Genomic DNA, 17,655 nt, shown 5'->3' on the forward strand with positions numbered 1-17,655 from the left:
GGGTAATATTTTCTTCTTCTTGCCACTGATGCCTTGATTTTGGTAAAGCCTATACACCAAGTGAGTAATCTTAGTACTCGCTCATGTCACTTTGTCAGTATTTAAGATAACGTAGATTTACGTATTTGAGCTTCAGTGTCTAGAATTACTATTATAATGAAATTATATATATATGTATGTGTTCATGCTACAGGCAAAGTGACCAAATTTGATGTATTTTATTTATCTGCATAAGAACATTGTTTTTTAAACCGTGCCCTAGGTATGACAACATAACACATAGGTAGATGCAGACTTGTTTTTTTTTTTCCAGAAATTCAGCAAGGAAATACTGCAAAACATTTATTTAGCATAATTCATAATGAGAATAAATAACATTTGTTCTTAGATAAATGAATGTTTGAAGTTTGTTTTCTCCTCTGGGCTGTAGTTTTGATTGGTAAAAACTTTTTCTCAATCTTTAAGAGCACACAGCAAGCCAGGGTAGTCCGGGGTTTCTATCAGATATCTTAGAAAGTTTGGCTTTCAAATTGAGAAAGTAACAGAATCAATAAATAAATTCCACTGACAGGCCACATAAGGCATTCATGAAGATTAATCCAGAGCATGGAGTGACCTTCTCCAGATTGCACCCACAGTGGCTTATTTAGCCATCCAAGGTCTGCAGTCACCCTCTGGCTGTGCTCGCTGCCTCTTCTCTGGTTACACAGAAGACACGAGTGCGGATAAGGGCCTTTTCTAGATAACTGCATTCAGTGTTGTCCTACATAAAACTTTTGTCATAGATAAATTTTGCAGACTAGAACCCCAAGGAAATGTTATGAAGCTGTGTTAGGGGAAGGCAAGCTGGATATCAGGAAAAGCTTTTCATTAGAGGGTGATCAGGCAATGGAACAGCCTCCCCAGGGCAATAGTCGTGGCTCTAAGTTGCTGGAGTTTGAGGTGCATTGGGGTGGTCCTGTCTGGAGCCAAGGGCTGGAATAGATGACCCTGGTAGTTTCTTTCAAACCCAGGATATTCTGTGGTTAATGTTTATCTCCCACTTTCATCAGTTGCATCAAGCTCTGGATTTTTTTAAATTGATAAAGCAAGTTTAAGGACGTTTTCCTGCAAGTTTCTAGGGTCACAATCACTAACAATGTCATGTTTTTTACTAAGATTCTTGTGGTGCTGCGAACCATAATTCTACATTTCAATTCTGTATTATTCAGAGAACACCTCTGATGAAGAAGGTAGAATAATACAGAGCTTCTAAAAGGCTACATAAAATAATTTCATAATGTTGCTATTTGAGGCTTGGAGGGGTTACAAAACAAAGGCTGCTTATGCCCTGACACACCTACCAGATGGAATATTTCCTTCTCATAAAGGTCTGTTAGTGGGATCGGGATCTTTGTAGAGCAGAGTCTGAGAACTACCCGAGCACTGAACAGTCCCGTTAACAGAGCTGTGACTGGTGCTTCACATCTTGTTTGTTGCTGTATTACCTCCCTGACAGATAGGGTGATGTGAGGGCTGTGAGGCGATGAGATAAAAATCAGTTTAATATTACAAGAGAGACTTTGCTTACAAAGACTACCAAATATTATCATTTGTTTTGTAGCACTGGAGGCTTGAAAAAATGATATACACCACTTGCCCAGGGGAGAGAAAAGAGGTGCAGCAAAAAGTGCCTGTGGTTAATGTGTGCTCTTGTAGGGAAGCTGAAAGGACATCATTTTGGAGTGCAGAATTGTTCTGAGAACAGATACTACTGTTGAACCAACCACATTGTTCAGCAGTCTAAAAAGGGAAAGGAATAAAGAAAAGTCCGTTTGTGCCTGATGCTCTGGGGAAGTGCTCAAGATCAGTTTATTCTTGTGAATTAAATGGTTGTATATGCCAGAAACACTACCTGTTAAAAATACATATCTACACGTAGAAGCATGTGGATATATGCGCACACTCCAAGTCTCTTACCGAAGTTTGGGGTATAGTAGTTCTTTGCTTGGATTTGTTTTACTGCTTGTAAAAACTCTGGAAGGGTACCAAAGAGTGCTGATAAGTTTCAGGTGTTTCAGAGAGTTTGGTTTAATTTCCTTACAGAACTGCTTCTCCATGTTTTTGTTTCCATTTTGACTCTACTGCTGCTCCTATCTGGCTCCTGCAATTTGGGGAAAAATTCATAAATGTTCAGCTTTGCCTAATATGTATTCTTTCTTCAGCCCATGATTGGTTTGACCAGGGAAGCTAGTGATTTTTTTTAAATAGGCATAATTCTCCTTTAAACTGATTTTTGCCACTTAACTTAAATAGCTAACGTAAAAGCAGAGTAATTAGATGAGAATGATGGTCCCTGTTGCCTGCTCTCATGCTTTTCCTTCTCAGGTCCTTAGGCAGAGTACAAGGCATAGAAACGCTTAAAATTTCTTCCAAGTACTCATCCAATCTTCAACAATTTTTCTGTCACTTACTAAATCACATTATCAACACAGTGCTATTTAGTGATTTTATTTGTTCAGTTGCTTTTTGATAACTCTCAGCTTTCACAGCAATCTGTGGGAAGGAGATAGATACCCTTTTGCAGCTGGTGCTATGTGAAGAAATACCTCCTTTTGTTTGCTTTGAACTTCACCTGCAGTCTGTACTGAAGCCTTGAATCTGTAAATGAAATGCAGTGAACATTGGTTTGTGTCTGGCGTTATTTTAAAAATTGTTCATTAGCCAGCTCTTAAAGGGTAATAATTTGGGCCATCTGTCCAGTCAGAGATACATTTTTTCTCCCAGAAATCTCTATACAGTGCACTGGAGGAGAAGAAAGGTCTGTGCTGAACTCATTACGTATTTATTATGTCATTCATATTCCACTAATTTAGCCTTCTCTTACAGTCTCATTTACTTTTGCTGAGAAAAGCATTTATTTAATTGAAGGCTCTGTCTAAATAAAGTATGCTACTGATTGCCTATGCTGATTACTCTAGGCTTTCTCCTCCTAATTTGGAAAATGTGCTTGCTTTTCTTTGGTTTATTTTTATATGGGTAATTTTCTTCCTGTATTTTTACACTGTCCGTAGTGCTGGTTTGAGCAGTTTTGTTTCCAACTGAGGCTGAGCCAGTTACAATGAGACACAGAAACCTACTTCAAAATAGTTTTTGTATGTGAGGAAAAAGAGTTGGAAAACAACTTCTGAACTCAGGGGGTTTTTGGAACAAGCCATGGGAGTGTGTTACAGAAATTAGGTTCAGACACCCCGAGATTTTAACTATTTCAGGTCTGAACTCTAGCCCAATATCCAGGTTGTATAAGGAAAAAAATGTTTTCTTGGTGCATGTAACTTCATGAAAAGTATTTCAAGGTAAATGTGAGCATTGTTTTCAGTCTTGTTTTAGCCCATTTGTGCCTCTGCTAACAACACATCTAGATTTCCTTTGAAATTGGCACTCAACCTGTACACCTTGAATTGTCAAACTAACAAGCATCCAGTTTTTCAAGAAGCTGGGAAAAGAGATGCACTTTGCAGAATCTTATTGTTGTATTGGAGGTCTTTTTTTCCCACGGTTACACAAACTTTCATATACTGAGCAGTGCTGTCACTTCAGATCTCGTTTATATTGCCATGCGCATTGTTCCACTTTGTTTATTCCTTGAAGATGCTGACCTCTGCCCCTCTAAGAGCTCAGACTACCAGAAGCTTGACTTGGTACCTGAAATCTTGCGAGTAAAGAGCAAATCATTGTTACTGAAAATACTACTTTGTGGGAGGACACTTGATGCTTGTGACAAAACAAAATAAGCTTTCTGTGAGATCTTCTGAAGATGACACTTGATTTTATTCATGTGTCTTTTAAACCAGGGTGTTTAGCATGCATCCTGCACATACCGTCACTTCTGCTGGGTTGTAGTGTCCTGTTATCCCAAACTGCCTTGCTCAAAGGCCTACATGGCAATCCCCTCACTCAGACACAAAGCTGCTGGTTCAAAACAGGTTTGTCCTGTACTACAGTAGTGCTCTCTCCTCTCACTCCTGCCTTAACAGGGAAGGGAAGGGCTATCCAGTGTATGCCTGATCAAATGCAGTAATGATTTAATTATTCCTTGAACTGAAAGGTTGGTCAAAGGAGCTACTGCAAAAGACAAGGTTGTCTGTTATGCTGTTAGGAGAAGAGCCACAGCCCTGTTCCCTTTCTGCAAAAAAATTGAATTATGCCCAGTCTTCCACCTCCTAGCATTTATCTACGCCACAGAATACAGGAGCACGCAGTACCAAGGAAGGGAGGGAAGTCTGGAACTGTCGTGCTGCAGTTAGACAATAAGCCGTAACCAGGACATACTCTTTCTCCTAGGAATTATGCATGACATAGCTAAATGCCTTTGTTCTCTTGGCAGTGCAATTATGTCAAAATCACACTGACCTCTTCTCCCTAGTGTTGCAGAACTGCTTTCAAAAGGGTTTATCAGAGTGATAAAGTACAATTGTGAAAGGAGATGCACTTATAAAATCCTTTAAATTAACCTGAGCTTCTCCTGCTTACAAACTGCCTTCTGCACAATATCCAGCATGTAGTTTTCTACAATGCAATGAACCATTTTCCTCATCTGATTCTTGCTGGAAGTAAAGGCAATGGCACAGCTAGTTCTCTTTCAGATTTTATTGAATATTTTAGTATCAGTAGGTGGGGAACATTTCAGGAAGAACTCCATTGCTTTCAGACTAATATTCTGCTCTGGGCTACATGGGGACAGAGGTGCTGTACAGTGGTCAGAATCAAATCCAGAATTTCAGATTTTTCTTTTTTTTTTAACAAAGAGATTAATATTTTTGCAGATAGATGGTTCTTATTGTTTTGTGTGCAGGCCTGAACCTGCACACAACCTGAATATATATATATTCACCTGAATATATATATATATTTTTTTTTTCAGACGTTTGCATGATCCAAGTATGGTTTCAGAGCAGACAAAGCATGACGTGGTGTGTTGCACTGAAGCTTTCCATCCAGAGTATGACCCGACTTTCAGTCCTGTTCTGATCAAAAATGACTTTGTCAGCTCAGACCTTTTTGCCCTGGTAGTCTGTTCCCACTTGTCATGCAGTCCAACATCAGGCTGTGACGACTGCAGATGTATTACATAGGATTTTTTTGTTTTCTTTTTAACACTCTCTGCACAGTTATCTACTTTATTCTGATCTTAATGTTTTTCTTTTAATGAATAATCTATTAGGTGAGAATAGTGTCTTGCTGAAATGGATAATGCTCTTTTGACTAATAGATACTCTAAAGTCTCCATTCACCTTTAAATTCAAATCAGCTTGTGTTTCCTAAAAATGAAATAATGAATGCTTGGGAAGCATTCTGGACATTTATTTACACAGTAGGTTTTTTTTTACTATTTTCTACTGCTTTTATATTAAAACTTTTCCCAACTGCTATTTCAGAAGTCAGGAATGAAAAACAAATCAGTGCACTCCCTACTTCTTGTTTTTGTGGGGGTTTTTTGTTTGTTTGTAGCTTGTTTTTTTATTGGGAAGGGACTGCACCTTCGTAGATCTTCTGGATTGCATTTAGCTGACCTGAGCTTACCTTAAAGCAGGTTCTCACAAGGTTTGAAAAACAGGAGTTTTGTGTGTGAATGTGTGCTAGGGTCAAAGGTAGATTGCTAACAACTTGTCAGTAGTACTTAAGAAAAACATCTAAAAGGAATAAATTAAATTTGAATGCTCAGATCTTAAGATTCTTTTTATGTTTAAGATCAAAAGCAAGAGCAAAGTAAATTGCCTGCTTGTCATCTCAGTATTATTGCATTGATTTGTTCAGATTTCTTTCCTAAGCTTACTAATAAAAGTGAGGGGAATACAGTTGAGTGAACAAAGAAATACTATTAAAGTTAAAAAAAAAAAAAAAAAAGTCAGATTTCTATTAATACACAGCAGTGACCTGTTTGTTTCTTTGTTCAAGATGTAACAGATTCTAACACAGCCGTAACAAGAATGAATTGTAACACTGGAAATAAAGAATACCTGAAAACTGAAGTCTGGGAGCAGTTTTCACTGTGTGATACCTAAGATGAATACTAATACTAGCAGAGGCTGGTCCAGAGCACCTCAAATCCACAAGGGCATTTCAGATTTGAATACCCATCCAGTGGAATTAGCATCTGAATGATAAATCAGCTAAAATAGAGAATTTGAATGAACAGTGTCCATAAACAGCAGCTTGCTTAAGGCAGTCTACCTCACATAGCCAACAGGAGGTAAAATAATTTTTAAATCACATGCTCTGTTGGTGAGGAATCACATTTGCAGTATTTATCAATTGCTCCAATTTCAGTTCTTTACCAAAATACTTCATTGGGTGCAGGCAGGTAGCAGATACTAATCATAACCGGGAGAAGCTGCAGTATTTGTTGGAGAAGAAAAAAAGCTGTGTGACTCATGGGCCAAACTTTGCCTGGCTTTGGTTTTGCTTGCTGCTGATTTTGGCTAAATGGCCTAAGATAGGTGCCTCAAAAATCTCCTAAATTCTCACACAATGGGAGATTTTGTTTTTTCTTGTAGTATAACTGAAGTTTCCTTGCTTTTTATTTGTAATCCTTCTAACTACACTAAAACTGTAGGTTGGAGTTTTGTTTACTTATGATGACACAAGTCTTTACTTCTGGTCTTCTTTTAGTGCTAAAGGTTAAATTCCATGGACAGTAGAAAGCTGTTACTATACACACACTGATGCTTCCATTACTCATTTCCCTTACAAAGCACTTTTTCTCTCTTACTAAAAGTGTCACATGCAATTTGCATCTCGCTATGATTTTGAATGTTATTTTTTTTCCTAACTTTTTCAAAGACTGAAGTTGTTTGGAAAAGTGGAAAATATTAAAATGAACTTATTACCATAGTAGCACTGTTACTGAGTAGAAACTAGTAAAGATATTTTACAAATCTAGCTGGTGTAGTATGCAAGCAAGCCAAACATTTGGCTCCTTATGTTCCATCTTTGGAGACTAAGCCACAGCTTTTTACCTTTAACAGGTAAAGACCAAGATCCTGTCAAATCTGTGATATTATATGCCTGAAAATAGAGTCTAGAATGTTACTAAAGATACTGATTATTTGTTGGGCACTTGAAGGACAGGAAAGTGCTATATCCATAGATACTTTACAGCCATCTCTAAGCTGGCTCACTCTTAAAATTATTGCAACAAAGGAAGATAGGTCTCAGTCTAACAAGTAAGATGTCATATATAAAGTTCCCACAAAGTTCAGTTTTGCTTTCTGTACTGGACACGATACTCAACCCCACCATAACAGCTCTTGGTTGGGCCCACACTGCCTGATGCATCAGGCAGGAATGTGGGGGCCTAGACGGGAAGCAAGTGTAGCCCCAAGGCTTGGATACATGCACATAATGAGAAGGAAACACCCTGTTGTTCTGCCTGGATTACTTAAGGATGTTGTATTAGATAGTCGCTGCAACAGGCTGCAACATGGAGCTTGTGAGAAACAACTCTTGCTCTCAGTGAACTGACCATAGCGTCAGTTTATATTGTAATTCCCTATATTGTAATTCTAAAAACAATATAAAAGCATGCAATCTCTGCAAAGAACCCATTATGTCACACTGCTACTTTCTGAGATATTCTTATTGGATTTCTCTCAAGGAGGAAAAAAAAAAAAAAATTGACTGTTTTGCTAGGTTCCTGCAGCCAAGAATAAGCTCTCCATGTTATAATGCTGACTTACAAGTGTAACTGTTACACAGCTAGGTGGGTGTTAGAGAACAAAAGGAATCAGTACTGATAAACCGGATTACAGATTAGTTTCATTTGGCAATGACCTTCACACACCACTGTTCAATGTAAAGTTTGCTTCACTCTCATTTCCATCTTGAGTCATTTGCTATCTGAGGAAGGTTTGGCTTTTGAAATATGAAAGCCTACATAGCTTTTACCAAGCACATAGCAGAATAATTTATATTTTGCCTTCCAAGCTGCTTAATTTTTAACTATAGATTGATCCTAGTTTATGTATTTTACATCAGTCTTCAAATCACTGTCTATCTCCCCTGAAAGCAAAGGACAGATGTAGCCCACTGTCTTAAGACAAGTTCACCTACTTTCCTATCATTTAATGATGGTGAACTGAATCTAAGCCTACTGCGGGCAAAAAGGTGAAAGGCATTCTGGCTGAGGAAATGAGGATTTCCTTGTAAAGCTATAACCGTGGTCCTAGTCACAGCTCTCTGCCTTTACACTGTCTATAATCTCTTCCAGCATTTACTTTGTCTGAAGGCAAAAATCAGTTGTTCCTAGCATTTTTTTTGTCACTAACAATTATAACAACTCATGAACGACTCATTCTCTGCACTGGCACTTGATCAGGACAAAATGCATGTTGCCTTTTGTGTTAAGCATGGAATGGGACATTAGGTTTCTTTATTTAAAACCTAAATATCTTTGAAAATAGATTAAAAATATGTATGCTTTTTGTTTTGACTTTTTTTTTTTTTTAAAGGGCCACTTACACTTTGGGTAAATAGCTTTATGATCTCCTTAGTGAATTTTCTGCATATTAATTAACAAATACAGCTACAGTTCATAGCTTTCAGCTTATGTTTCCTTGACATAATTCTTCAGGTAGTTATTTATTACTTTTTTTTTCTAAACTAAATCAATTTCCTCTGGTGTATTCCTTCTTTCTAGCCAAAAGGGTTAGCAAGATGACAAATGCCTTGCAGTAAGCATAAAGACGTGGGAATCTAATAAACCTAAACAAATCTAGTGGAGTGTTAACATCATTCTTTTTACTCATTTATTATGGCTACAATTTACTGCTGTTAACTCATTATTTGTTTAAAATGCAAGTTTGGCTAAATGGTTTCCTTTTCATTTCATGCTTTATGAACCACTAAGTACTGCAGTTAATCACTACACCTGTACTTACTATCAAATTTTTCCTACAACCCCAATAGTGGTGTAATACAACTTCAGCAGTGCCTTTCAGTACAAACACATATTGTATATAAACTGCAAATGCTAACTATATGTATGCTTTTTATTTTTTTAAACAGGCGTTAAAGCTGTGTTTTCAGGACATTACCACAGGAATGCTGGAGGGTGCTACAGAGGACTGGAAATGGTGGTCTCATCAGCAATAGGATGTCAGCTGGGAGAAGATAAACATGGACTTCGAGTGGTCCTTGTCACAGATGAAAAGATTGTTCATAGATATTACAGTTTAGATGAGTTGAGCAGCCAAGGCTTGGAGAAAGAGATGATGGATATGCTTGCTAAGGAAAATTAGGCTATGTCAAATTCCTTTTAACTCAAATGGTTTATGTGATTTTTTGCCATGTTTGTTAGATGAACACAAAGAGTTTCAGAAAGTTTCCACAACTTGAAATCAAATTTTTGCTTGTGCACCATGCCCATGAACAGCTCTCCATTTGTTATCATCCTAAATAACAAAAAAGAGTTCTTGACGTATATTTTTGTAAAATGAGACCCACAAGGAATATGGGAAAATAACACATCACTGAAAACATTTTTCTGTTCTGAGATTTTATACTCTCCTCATGGATAAGACATTCTAAATAAATAGGAAGTATATGCAAGAGTGAGAGTAGTAATTCTAGGTAATGCTTCAACTGAAGACTATTTTCATTTGATACGTAAGACATTAGAAAAAGAAAAATCAATAAATTCAATCACCTCAGTTACACTCTGGACAATACAAACTTTTTTTTTTTTTTTACTTTAGAGAAACAAATCTCAAAAAGTCAGTGAAAGCAATAGACTCCATTTAAATACAGTACAGGAGGTGAAATACTGTGTTGAAGATTCAATTTCATTACGTTTCAGTTACAACATTTTATTTGAGAGAGGGCTCATGAGATTTTAAAAATATCTGCAGTATTTTGAACTGTTTTCTTTTACCAGTATAACAGCTGTAGCTGCAAGTGGACAGTACCAAACATGAGCTACAATCTCATGATAACAGCCTAAGCGTAGGTAATGTTTGAATCAAAAAGAAAGAAAATGATTTTGCTTTTGATCTCCAGCTGCTTTTGATTAGTTTAATGTTTTCACAGGTTCATTTTCAAGGGAACATGTGGAAAACGGGAGAGAAAATCTAAAGTTAGCTAAACACCCAGAAAGAAGTTTCACTGGAAGTTAAGCAGTTAATTTATTAGTTTAATAGTTAAAAGTTATTTTAAAAAATCTGTATACTTTTATATCTTTGAAACCACCGAGTTCTGTTAACATTTAGTCTTAGATTACATTTAGTAATCACATGTTATTAAAGGTTTCAAAAACAAGATGATACTAGATTATTACTTGCAGAGGGAAGAACAGACTTGCTATTCAGTCTGGCATTTACGTTTTAAGGCTGAAAAAGTTCAGCAGAGGGACCTGAGACAGTCCAAGCACGGAGCACGCTCCCTGCTCTGGCACAGTACTGTAAAGCTGGATGGAGGACATCTTTTTTCACATGGCCGTTTATTAAATGTAATTTTAACTGAATATCTGAAGCTTGGGAGATAGGTCCTACAAACATATCTTCAGGAGGAAGTCTTTCCAAAACTACAAAAACATTAATAGTAGTGGTATTATAGAACTCTAATTTTATTTTCATGGTTACAATGTACTAATATATAGTGGAAATATTTGCATAAGCATCATTTTAATTCATATTTGTACATTATTTTTCCTCTTCCTAAGTATCATTTCATTGCAAGAAATTCCATAGCATTCTGTCATAAAAATTTTGCTCAAGTACAAATCTGAAGTTCAATTAAAAGAGATTTTATATCCCAAGTACTCCTTTTATTTGGAATGCGCTTTTTTACCTGCCTAAATGAAAAATGTTTTTTAGATTAATTTTCTTAGTATAATCAGCTACTTCAGAATTAATATGGATGCCTTAACTAACTACAAATGGCAGAGGTCTTCACGGTGAGAGCGCATCATATTTATGTAAAGTAACTCATATTCACAAAATTATCACAGAATTGTAGAGGTTGGAAGGGACCTCCCGAGATCATCAAGTCCAACCCCCCTGCCAAAGCAGTTCCCTACACCAGGTCACACAGGTAGGCGTCCAGGCAGGTCTTGAACATCTCCAGAGAAGGAGACTCCACAACCCTCCTGGGCAGCCTGTTCCAGTGCTCCGTCACCCTGACTGTAAAGAAGTTCTTGCGCACATTCACGTGGAACTTCCTATGCTGCAGCTTATGTCTGTTTCCCCTTGTCCCGTCTCCACGTACCACTGAAAAGAGACTGGCCTCACCACTATGGCCCCCACATCTCAGGTATTTATAAACCTGGATTAGATCCCCTCTAGTCGTCTTTTCTCAAGGCTAAATAGACCCAGTTCACTTAGCCTTTCTTCATAGGGGATACTGTGTTAAATTATGAAACAATCCTGGTTTGCCAGTTTAAACTGAAGAAAATGCTTCTTCTGAATCTTTCTTGAAAGAAAGTAAATGCTTGATGTCTCATAAAAAGAAAAATGATATTTTATGGTGGGAATGGGCAGTGATAGAAGTGAAGCCTCTTCTACCATCTCAATTTAAGACTGAATGTTCCATGCTCACCTTGCTTAATTGCTTCAGTGAATGCTCTCTTATCTCTGCACTGTAACTTGTTTCCTGGTGTGTTTTTAGTAGCAATTTTAATTCTGCTGTGAGCAAATAGAGATGTATCTATCATAAGCAAATGCACAGCACATTGAAAACCAAGCATTTCACCATTTAAGAATGCACAGTTCCTCTGTCTATGTATGTCACTGTACAAACCTTTGAAGGCTAACATGTCATTGTTTCAGTCAATGTTAATGCTGTGAATAAGCTGCTTTCTGTAACGCCCTCATTAATCCTGCTTTGCAACTGCCATTTGAACAGTGATATCATTGAAAGCAGTAGGAAATATTTACATATACTTTACTTATCACAAAGCTTGCCTGCCAAACAAACCCTAGCGTCATCTGTTATGATACACATTCTTGACCTGTGGAAATACCAGTTTGCATTAAAAAATTGTGAAAAGGTAATTTCCCATTCAATAACATTTTACAGTTTGTAAGAACTTCCTTCTCTTCCAGCTCTAACCTGATATATGATGTCTGCCATCATTGGTAGATAGCAGAATGCACAGCCAGGAACCAAGGAGGTGAGTGGTTTAGCCTGCCAGTGGTCTAGATTGCCATGAACCATTGGCTCCCACTTAGCTGGAAGTTGGCAGCTGTCCCACCCTGCTCCTAAGGGACGCTAGCTACTCCAAAGGCTATTCGGTCAGTTCTCTGCTGGCAAGTGGCTGCTCTTCAGCATTTGTCAAATATGAATATTCACAGCAATGCAACATGACTAATTTTCACTGTTAACAACTATATAAAGGCTGGTTAATATAGCCTGAAGGTAGGCTCCCCACTGCCATAATATGCACAGTGTACAAACCAGGGCAGACTTCCTCCTCCCAGCTCCACAGATCCCATCGGGCCCTTTTAAGGATGCACAAATTGCAGTAACAAAACAGGGTGATCTAAGGCATGTCTACTTTGACTCACAAGATAGCAGTTATGACTTCTTACAAAAATTTAATCGTCAGAGCAATATAATTCATCTGGAGTAAAGCAGCCCATGAGTTTAAAGACTGCTGTTCTCCCTACTACTTGTTTGTTGTTGTTTTTAAGGAATATGATGACTGTAATGTGTAATTCCAATTTATTTCATTTTACTGCAGTGAAAGCAAAGTGGTTTATTACCAAAAATAAGTTTCCAGCAACAGGGATTGCTGTACTTACTCAGCACATTTCAGGATATTTTGTTCAGATTGCAGATTTTTACATTCTCCTTAAAAAATTTTGCAACATCATAAAAAACGGTGGAAGGAACAGAGCTTAAAATGGAAGTATGAAATAAAAGCTTCTTCATGAAAAGTATGTTCTTTAAGAGTGCACTGTTTCAACACAGTAATAATTAGTTTGAATTACTGTAATGCTATAATGTGATGGAAAGTACAGCAATAGTAGCAGGGTGGCACAATCCTGGGCTGCAGAAAATGAGAACAAGTCCAAAGGCTGCAGCTATAGGTGCAGAAACAAAGGAAGAAAAACTGCTGACCTTTGGAGGACCTCAGGTACACAGGGATCTCCAATGAGATCCCCTCACCTCCTCCACTGCCAGCCCTTAAATGAGGGCTGGGAAGAGGTGGGTCCTGGTTCCACCCTTCCATCACTCAGTGCATTGCATTGCATTGCATTGCATTGCATGCACCTGAGCTCCCTGGGCTGCCCTGCCTTCCCACCAGGTGCTCCATCACTGCTTCAGGCCACGACTCAGCATTTCTGATGTAGTTACTTTTTTAAGAAAGCGAGTAAAAAAGAGAACAAGAGAAAAAGAGGGAGAATGCTATTTGTTTCTGTGACCCAGTTTGAAAGCTGAAATAGTCCAACTGAGAAAACAGCGTTCCTTTTCACTGCATAGCAATTTAACACAGATGTTAAATGCATTGACAAAATTGAATTCATTTACAAACATAAATGTCACTGATCTGTCAAATTAATATTTTTTTCCTATTCTTATCATTTGGTACACTGTTGCAATAGGTTAACTGAGTTTGTTTTTTTTTTTTCCTAATGTGAATTTCTGAGCCTAATTATTAAAGAATTTTGTTTGCTGTGGACAAATGCAGGAGGTGGTTTCCAATGTGTCTCATTCAAAATTAATTCTAAATTTTACAGCTTAAACTTTTTATATAAATCAACTTGCATTAGAAAAACACTTCAAGAAAATCAATGATTTGAAAAGATAGAGAGTTGTATACATATCAAAGGGAAGAATCAAAATATATCCAAAAAATGATGGAACTATGACAAAACTTCACTTACAACAATGTTTAACCCAAAGGACTTTCACAGAACTATTTGTTTCACTCCTGTTCTTACCTGTACGTTAGGTGGTATAAAAGTTTCCAGCTCACACTGTTAGATTATTTCTTAGCTCTCTAATATCAGTGCCGACATCTAATTGCTCCCCTTATCCTCCTAAGAAATAATGCAATCCTAATTTATTATGCATCTCATTAAAGATGCGTTGTACCACTAACCAGCTAAAGGTATTTTACTTGAAGCTTCTGGAATTTATTTTTAAGTCTTCAACATTTTAATTGCTTTGCTTTGCCCTTGGGTTCCTAGAAATTAAATACAAACACACAACTTTCTATGCAACTAGAATATAACCCATGAAATTTCTGTACTCTTAAACAACATTATAGCAACACAAATTTATGTGCTTACATTTATTGCTACTGTTTCTGGTGTTTTCCTTCTTCCCCTTTCCCCACTTCCCCCCTCCCCCCTTTTTTTTATTAAACATCTAAGAAAATAATTCTTCCCTTAGTTGTCCTCAAAAAGTAGTTACACCTGGTATGGTTTGAGATATTTAACTACTCCCTGGCTTTTGAATATGCCTCCATTTCTCTCTGTCCTATTATTATATGTCCTATTATTATACTCTGGGAAAAAAATCTGGTTGTGCTAGCTGTAAGTCTACAGGTACGCCCTGTTAAAACAGTCTGGGTAATGAAGATCTCAGGACCTCAGGGAAACAGGCACCTGCTATAATCATAAAGTAATAAAGGCTGGAAAAAACCTCTAAGATCAGCCAATCCAACCATCAACACATCACCACCATGCCCACTAAACCACTTACCTCAGTGCCAGATCTTCCCTTTTCTTGAACACCTCCACAGACAATGACTCCACCAGCCTGTTCCAATAACACACCACTGAGAATAATTCTTCCTTCTATCCAACAGGAACTTTCCCTCCTCTCATCCTAGTGCTGGTTATACGGGAGAAGAGGCTGACCCCCACTTTGCTACAACCTCCTTTCAAGGAGCTGCAGGGAGTGATAAGGTCTCCCCCTGAGCCTCCTCAACTCCACACTGAACAACCCCAGTTCTTTCTGCTGCTCCTCATAAGACTTGTGTTCTGGACCGACCTTTCATAGCTCTGTTGCCTTTCTTTGGACACACTCCAGGGCCTCAACAACTTTCTTGTCATGAAGGGCGCAGAACTGAATACAGCACAGAACAGGTGTTGTGTACATCAGAGCTGAGTACAGGAAGATGATCACCTCCCCGCTCCTCTTGGCTGCGCTGTTTCTGATACAGGCCAGGATGCCCTTGGTCCGCATGGCCATCTGAGCATACTGCTGGCTCACGTTCAGCCAGCTGTTGATTAGAGCTCTCAGAATCCTTCTCCAGCATGCAGTTTTCCAGCCAGTCAGTTTCAAGCCTGAACTACTGCACTTGGTTTTCAGGAACTTCATACCACTGGCCTCAGCCCACCAAGCCAGCTTATCCAGACCCCTCTGTAAAGCCTTCCTACCCCTATGCAGATCAACACTTCTTCCAGTTTGGTGTTATCTGCAAATCTACTGATGGTGCCATCTATCCCATCATCCAGGTCATCAGTGAAAATACTGGTAACATAATATTAAGTAGATGTGGTCTGAGTTAATTGCAAAGAAGAATAAGAAATTATTTAAGGTCCTTTCCATCCATATATTCATTAGGATAAAATTTTGCTGTTATTTTGTTTTGCAAGCATAGGAACGATACTGTTATACAATTTGATTATGCAATCCCTGTGATGATATTCAAAGGCATGCTATTCCTAAACAAACTTGCTGCTATTCAAAGATTCAGTTGTAAGGAGAGCTGGCAATGCAAACTCCAGGATGTGTGATCCAGTGATCCAGGCATTATTTCAGTGTTTCCTACAATGTTAGAAGGTGAAAGCCACTTCACTTTAAGCCACCAACTGAGGTTCAGGTCTTTAAATCTCACTTTTACACTAAGATCTGCTGAATAGCAATCCTAGTTTAATTAAATGTGGTGTAGATTCAGTCCTCTTGGGGACTTAAACATAGTGAAGATATTGTTTCATAACTAGGACATTGCCTGACAGAGCCTTAGCAGAAAAAAATGGAAAGAAGTTTCTGTATTAGAACAGCAAAGCATGTACTTGTCAAAATTACTGTATGCATTTAGGGAAAATAGTAGCAATTAAACTAATTATAATTTAAGAGTACCTAAATGACTAACAATAAAGACTGCATCTTTATTTTTCTGCATTCAGCAGGCATCCTTCTCTGGCCTTGTACGTGAACCACCTGATACTCTACAAGGCCACAGGAAAGAGTTTATCTAAACAAAGTCATCTGTTTTCTTTAAAAATGCATGACTGTTTGCCAGGTGGGAAAGCTGCAGTTTGAAGTCTCTCTGTTAGCAAAAATTGACAAGGTAAAAGAGGAATATACACCTGAAATACACATCTTTTAAATGTAATAAAAGAACTAGCAAGTGCATACTGCATCCATCAGTACCTCTTAATTCTCTGCTAGGGAAATCAGATAGCCGAGTTTCTTCAGTGTTAATGCTCATCCTTGACTCATTTCTTTAAGGCTATCAGAAAAATGTATTGTGTTCAGTGTTCCAATTGAAGGAACTTAAAAGAGCCTCCCATTTTGCATAGGAACTCATACAGGAAGGCACACTGAAGCACTACAGAGGGAACATCTTGAGTTTCCAGTAGGTTCTCAGTTTGTGGATTCAGACATAAATGGCATCAACTTAGATTCAATACCAATATTTTAAATTAGTGTCTCTGTCCAGAAACAGGGTGGGGAATTGTCCAGCCAGATCCCCGTATTTGGAGGCTTAATAATAGAGAAAGAAGAAAGGATAGGTTGACAGACTTTTTTTTCCCTCACAGACTAAACCTTCCCTGAAAACAGGTACCATGACAGTAACATATGACTGAGCATCCAAGTACACTGCACCTTTTTATCACCTCAGCCCTGAGAAGCTACTATTTCAGTGATGAGTACTTAACAAGACATGACTAATGCAATTTAATGCACTTAGAAGTCTTGATAAAAATAACCATTTATCAAAGAAAGCTTTTTAGTAAAAAAAAAATCTTTGAGTATTCTTACAGCCTTTGCAAAGTAAAATCAAGTTTCACTGAAATTAAGACTTTAAAAGCCTTCAGAAACATTATTCAAAAACATTTTGATGTGCTGAATTGTTAGCCACTTTTTAAGCGACATCAAAGGAGGAAATTAAAATTTTAGTAATACTTCAAAATATCCTATTTTGATTACTTGACCTGATATCAAACTGTATGGAAGAGTTGTATTCAGAAGTGTGAGTCTGTCATCATCTCTGCTCCTTAAGCACAGCATAAAAGAAGCAAAAGGGCTGGGAAAATTTAATATCTAAAATTTAGTATCAAGCAAAATATGTGGAATTGGTTTAATTTCTGTACCTCAGTTATAAATTAGACCATTATTACTCTGAACTAAGGTTTATCAAATGTCATTGAACACATTTCACAATATGTGTCAAACAAACTGTTCTTTGTAATGTGCTACATATGGAGTAACATTGATTCACTTTAGAATGAGGACAATACAACCTTCAAACAGAGTTTGGATTTTGAGATATCAACTAATTCATTCAAGCATTTTCACCTAGAACTCATCAGAAAAACAACCGGTCCCTTCACACTACAGTTAATGTCCAGTCTCTGGACACCACCACATCTACTGGACACCACCATTAGCCAAAATCCAGGATACGTGTTTGGCTAGTTAGCTTTTATTAGGAGCAGT

General features: G+C 37.7%; 1 protein-coding gene and 1 long non-coding RNA gene across 2 annotated transcripts in view; one reads left to right on the forward strand and one right to left on the reverse strand.

Annotated features, from left to right (window-relative positions):
• CPPED1 (calcineurin like phosphoesterase domain containing 1) overlaps positions 1–9,732 on the forward strand; it is a 35,306-nt gene extending 25,574 nt beyond the window's left edge. Inside the window, exon 4 of the mRNA XM_048962349.1 lies at positions 9,046–9,732. Coding sequence (XP_048818306.1) covers positions 9,046–9,278 — 233 coding nt within the window. The 3' untranslated portion in view covers positions 9,279–9,732. The remainder of the gene's footprint in view (positions 1–9,045) is intronic.
• Positions 1–17,655, reverse strand: part of LOC125700969 (uncharacterized) — a 75,434-nt gene that overhangs the window by 41,189 nt on the left and 16,590 nt on the right. The window lies entirely within an intron of this gene.

Source organism: Lagopus muta, chromosome 15 (assembly GCF_023343835.1).
Source record: "Lagopus muta isolate bLagMut1 chromosome 15, bLagMut1 primary, whole genome shotgun sequence".
Taxonomy (NCBI): domain Eukaryota; kingdom Metazoa; phylum Chordata; class Aves; order Galliformes; family Phasianidae; genus Lagopus; species Lagopus muta.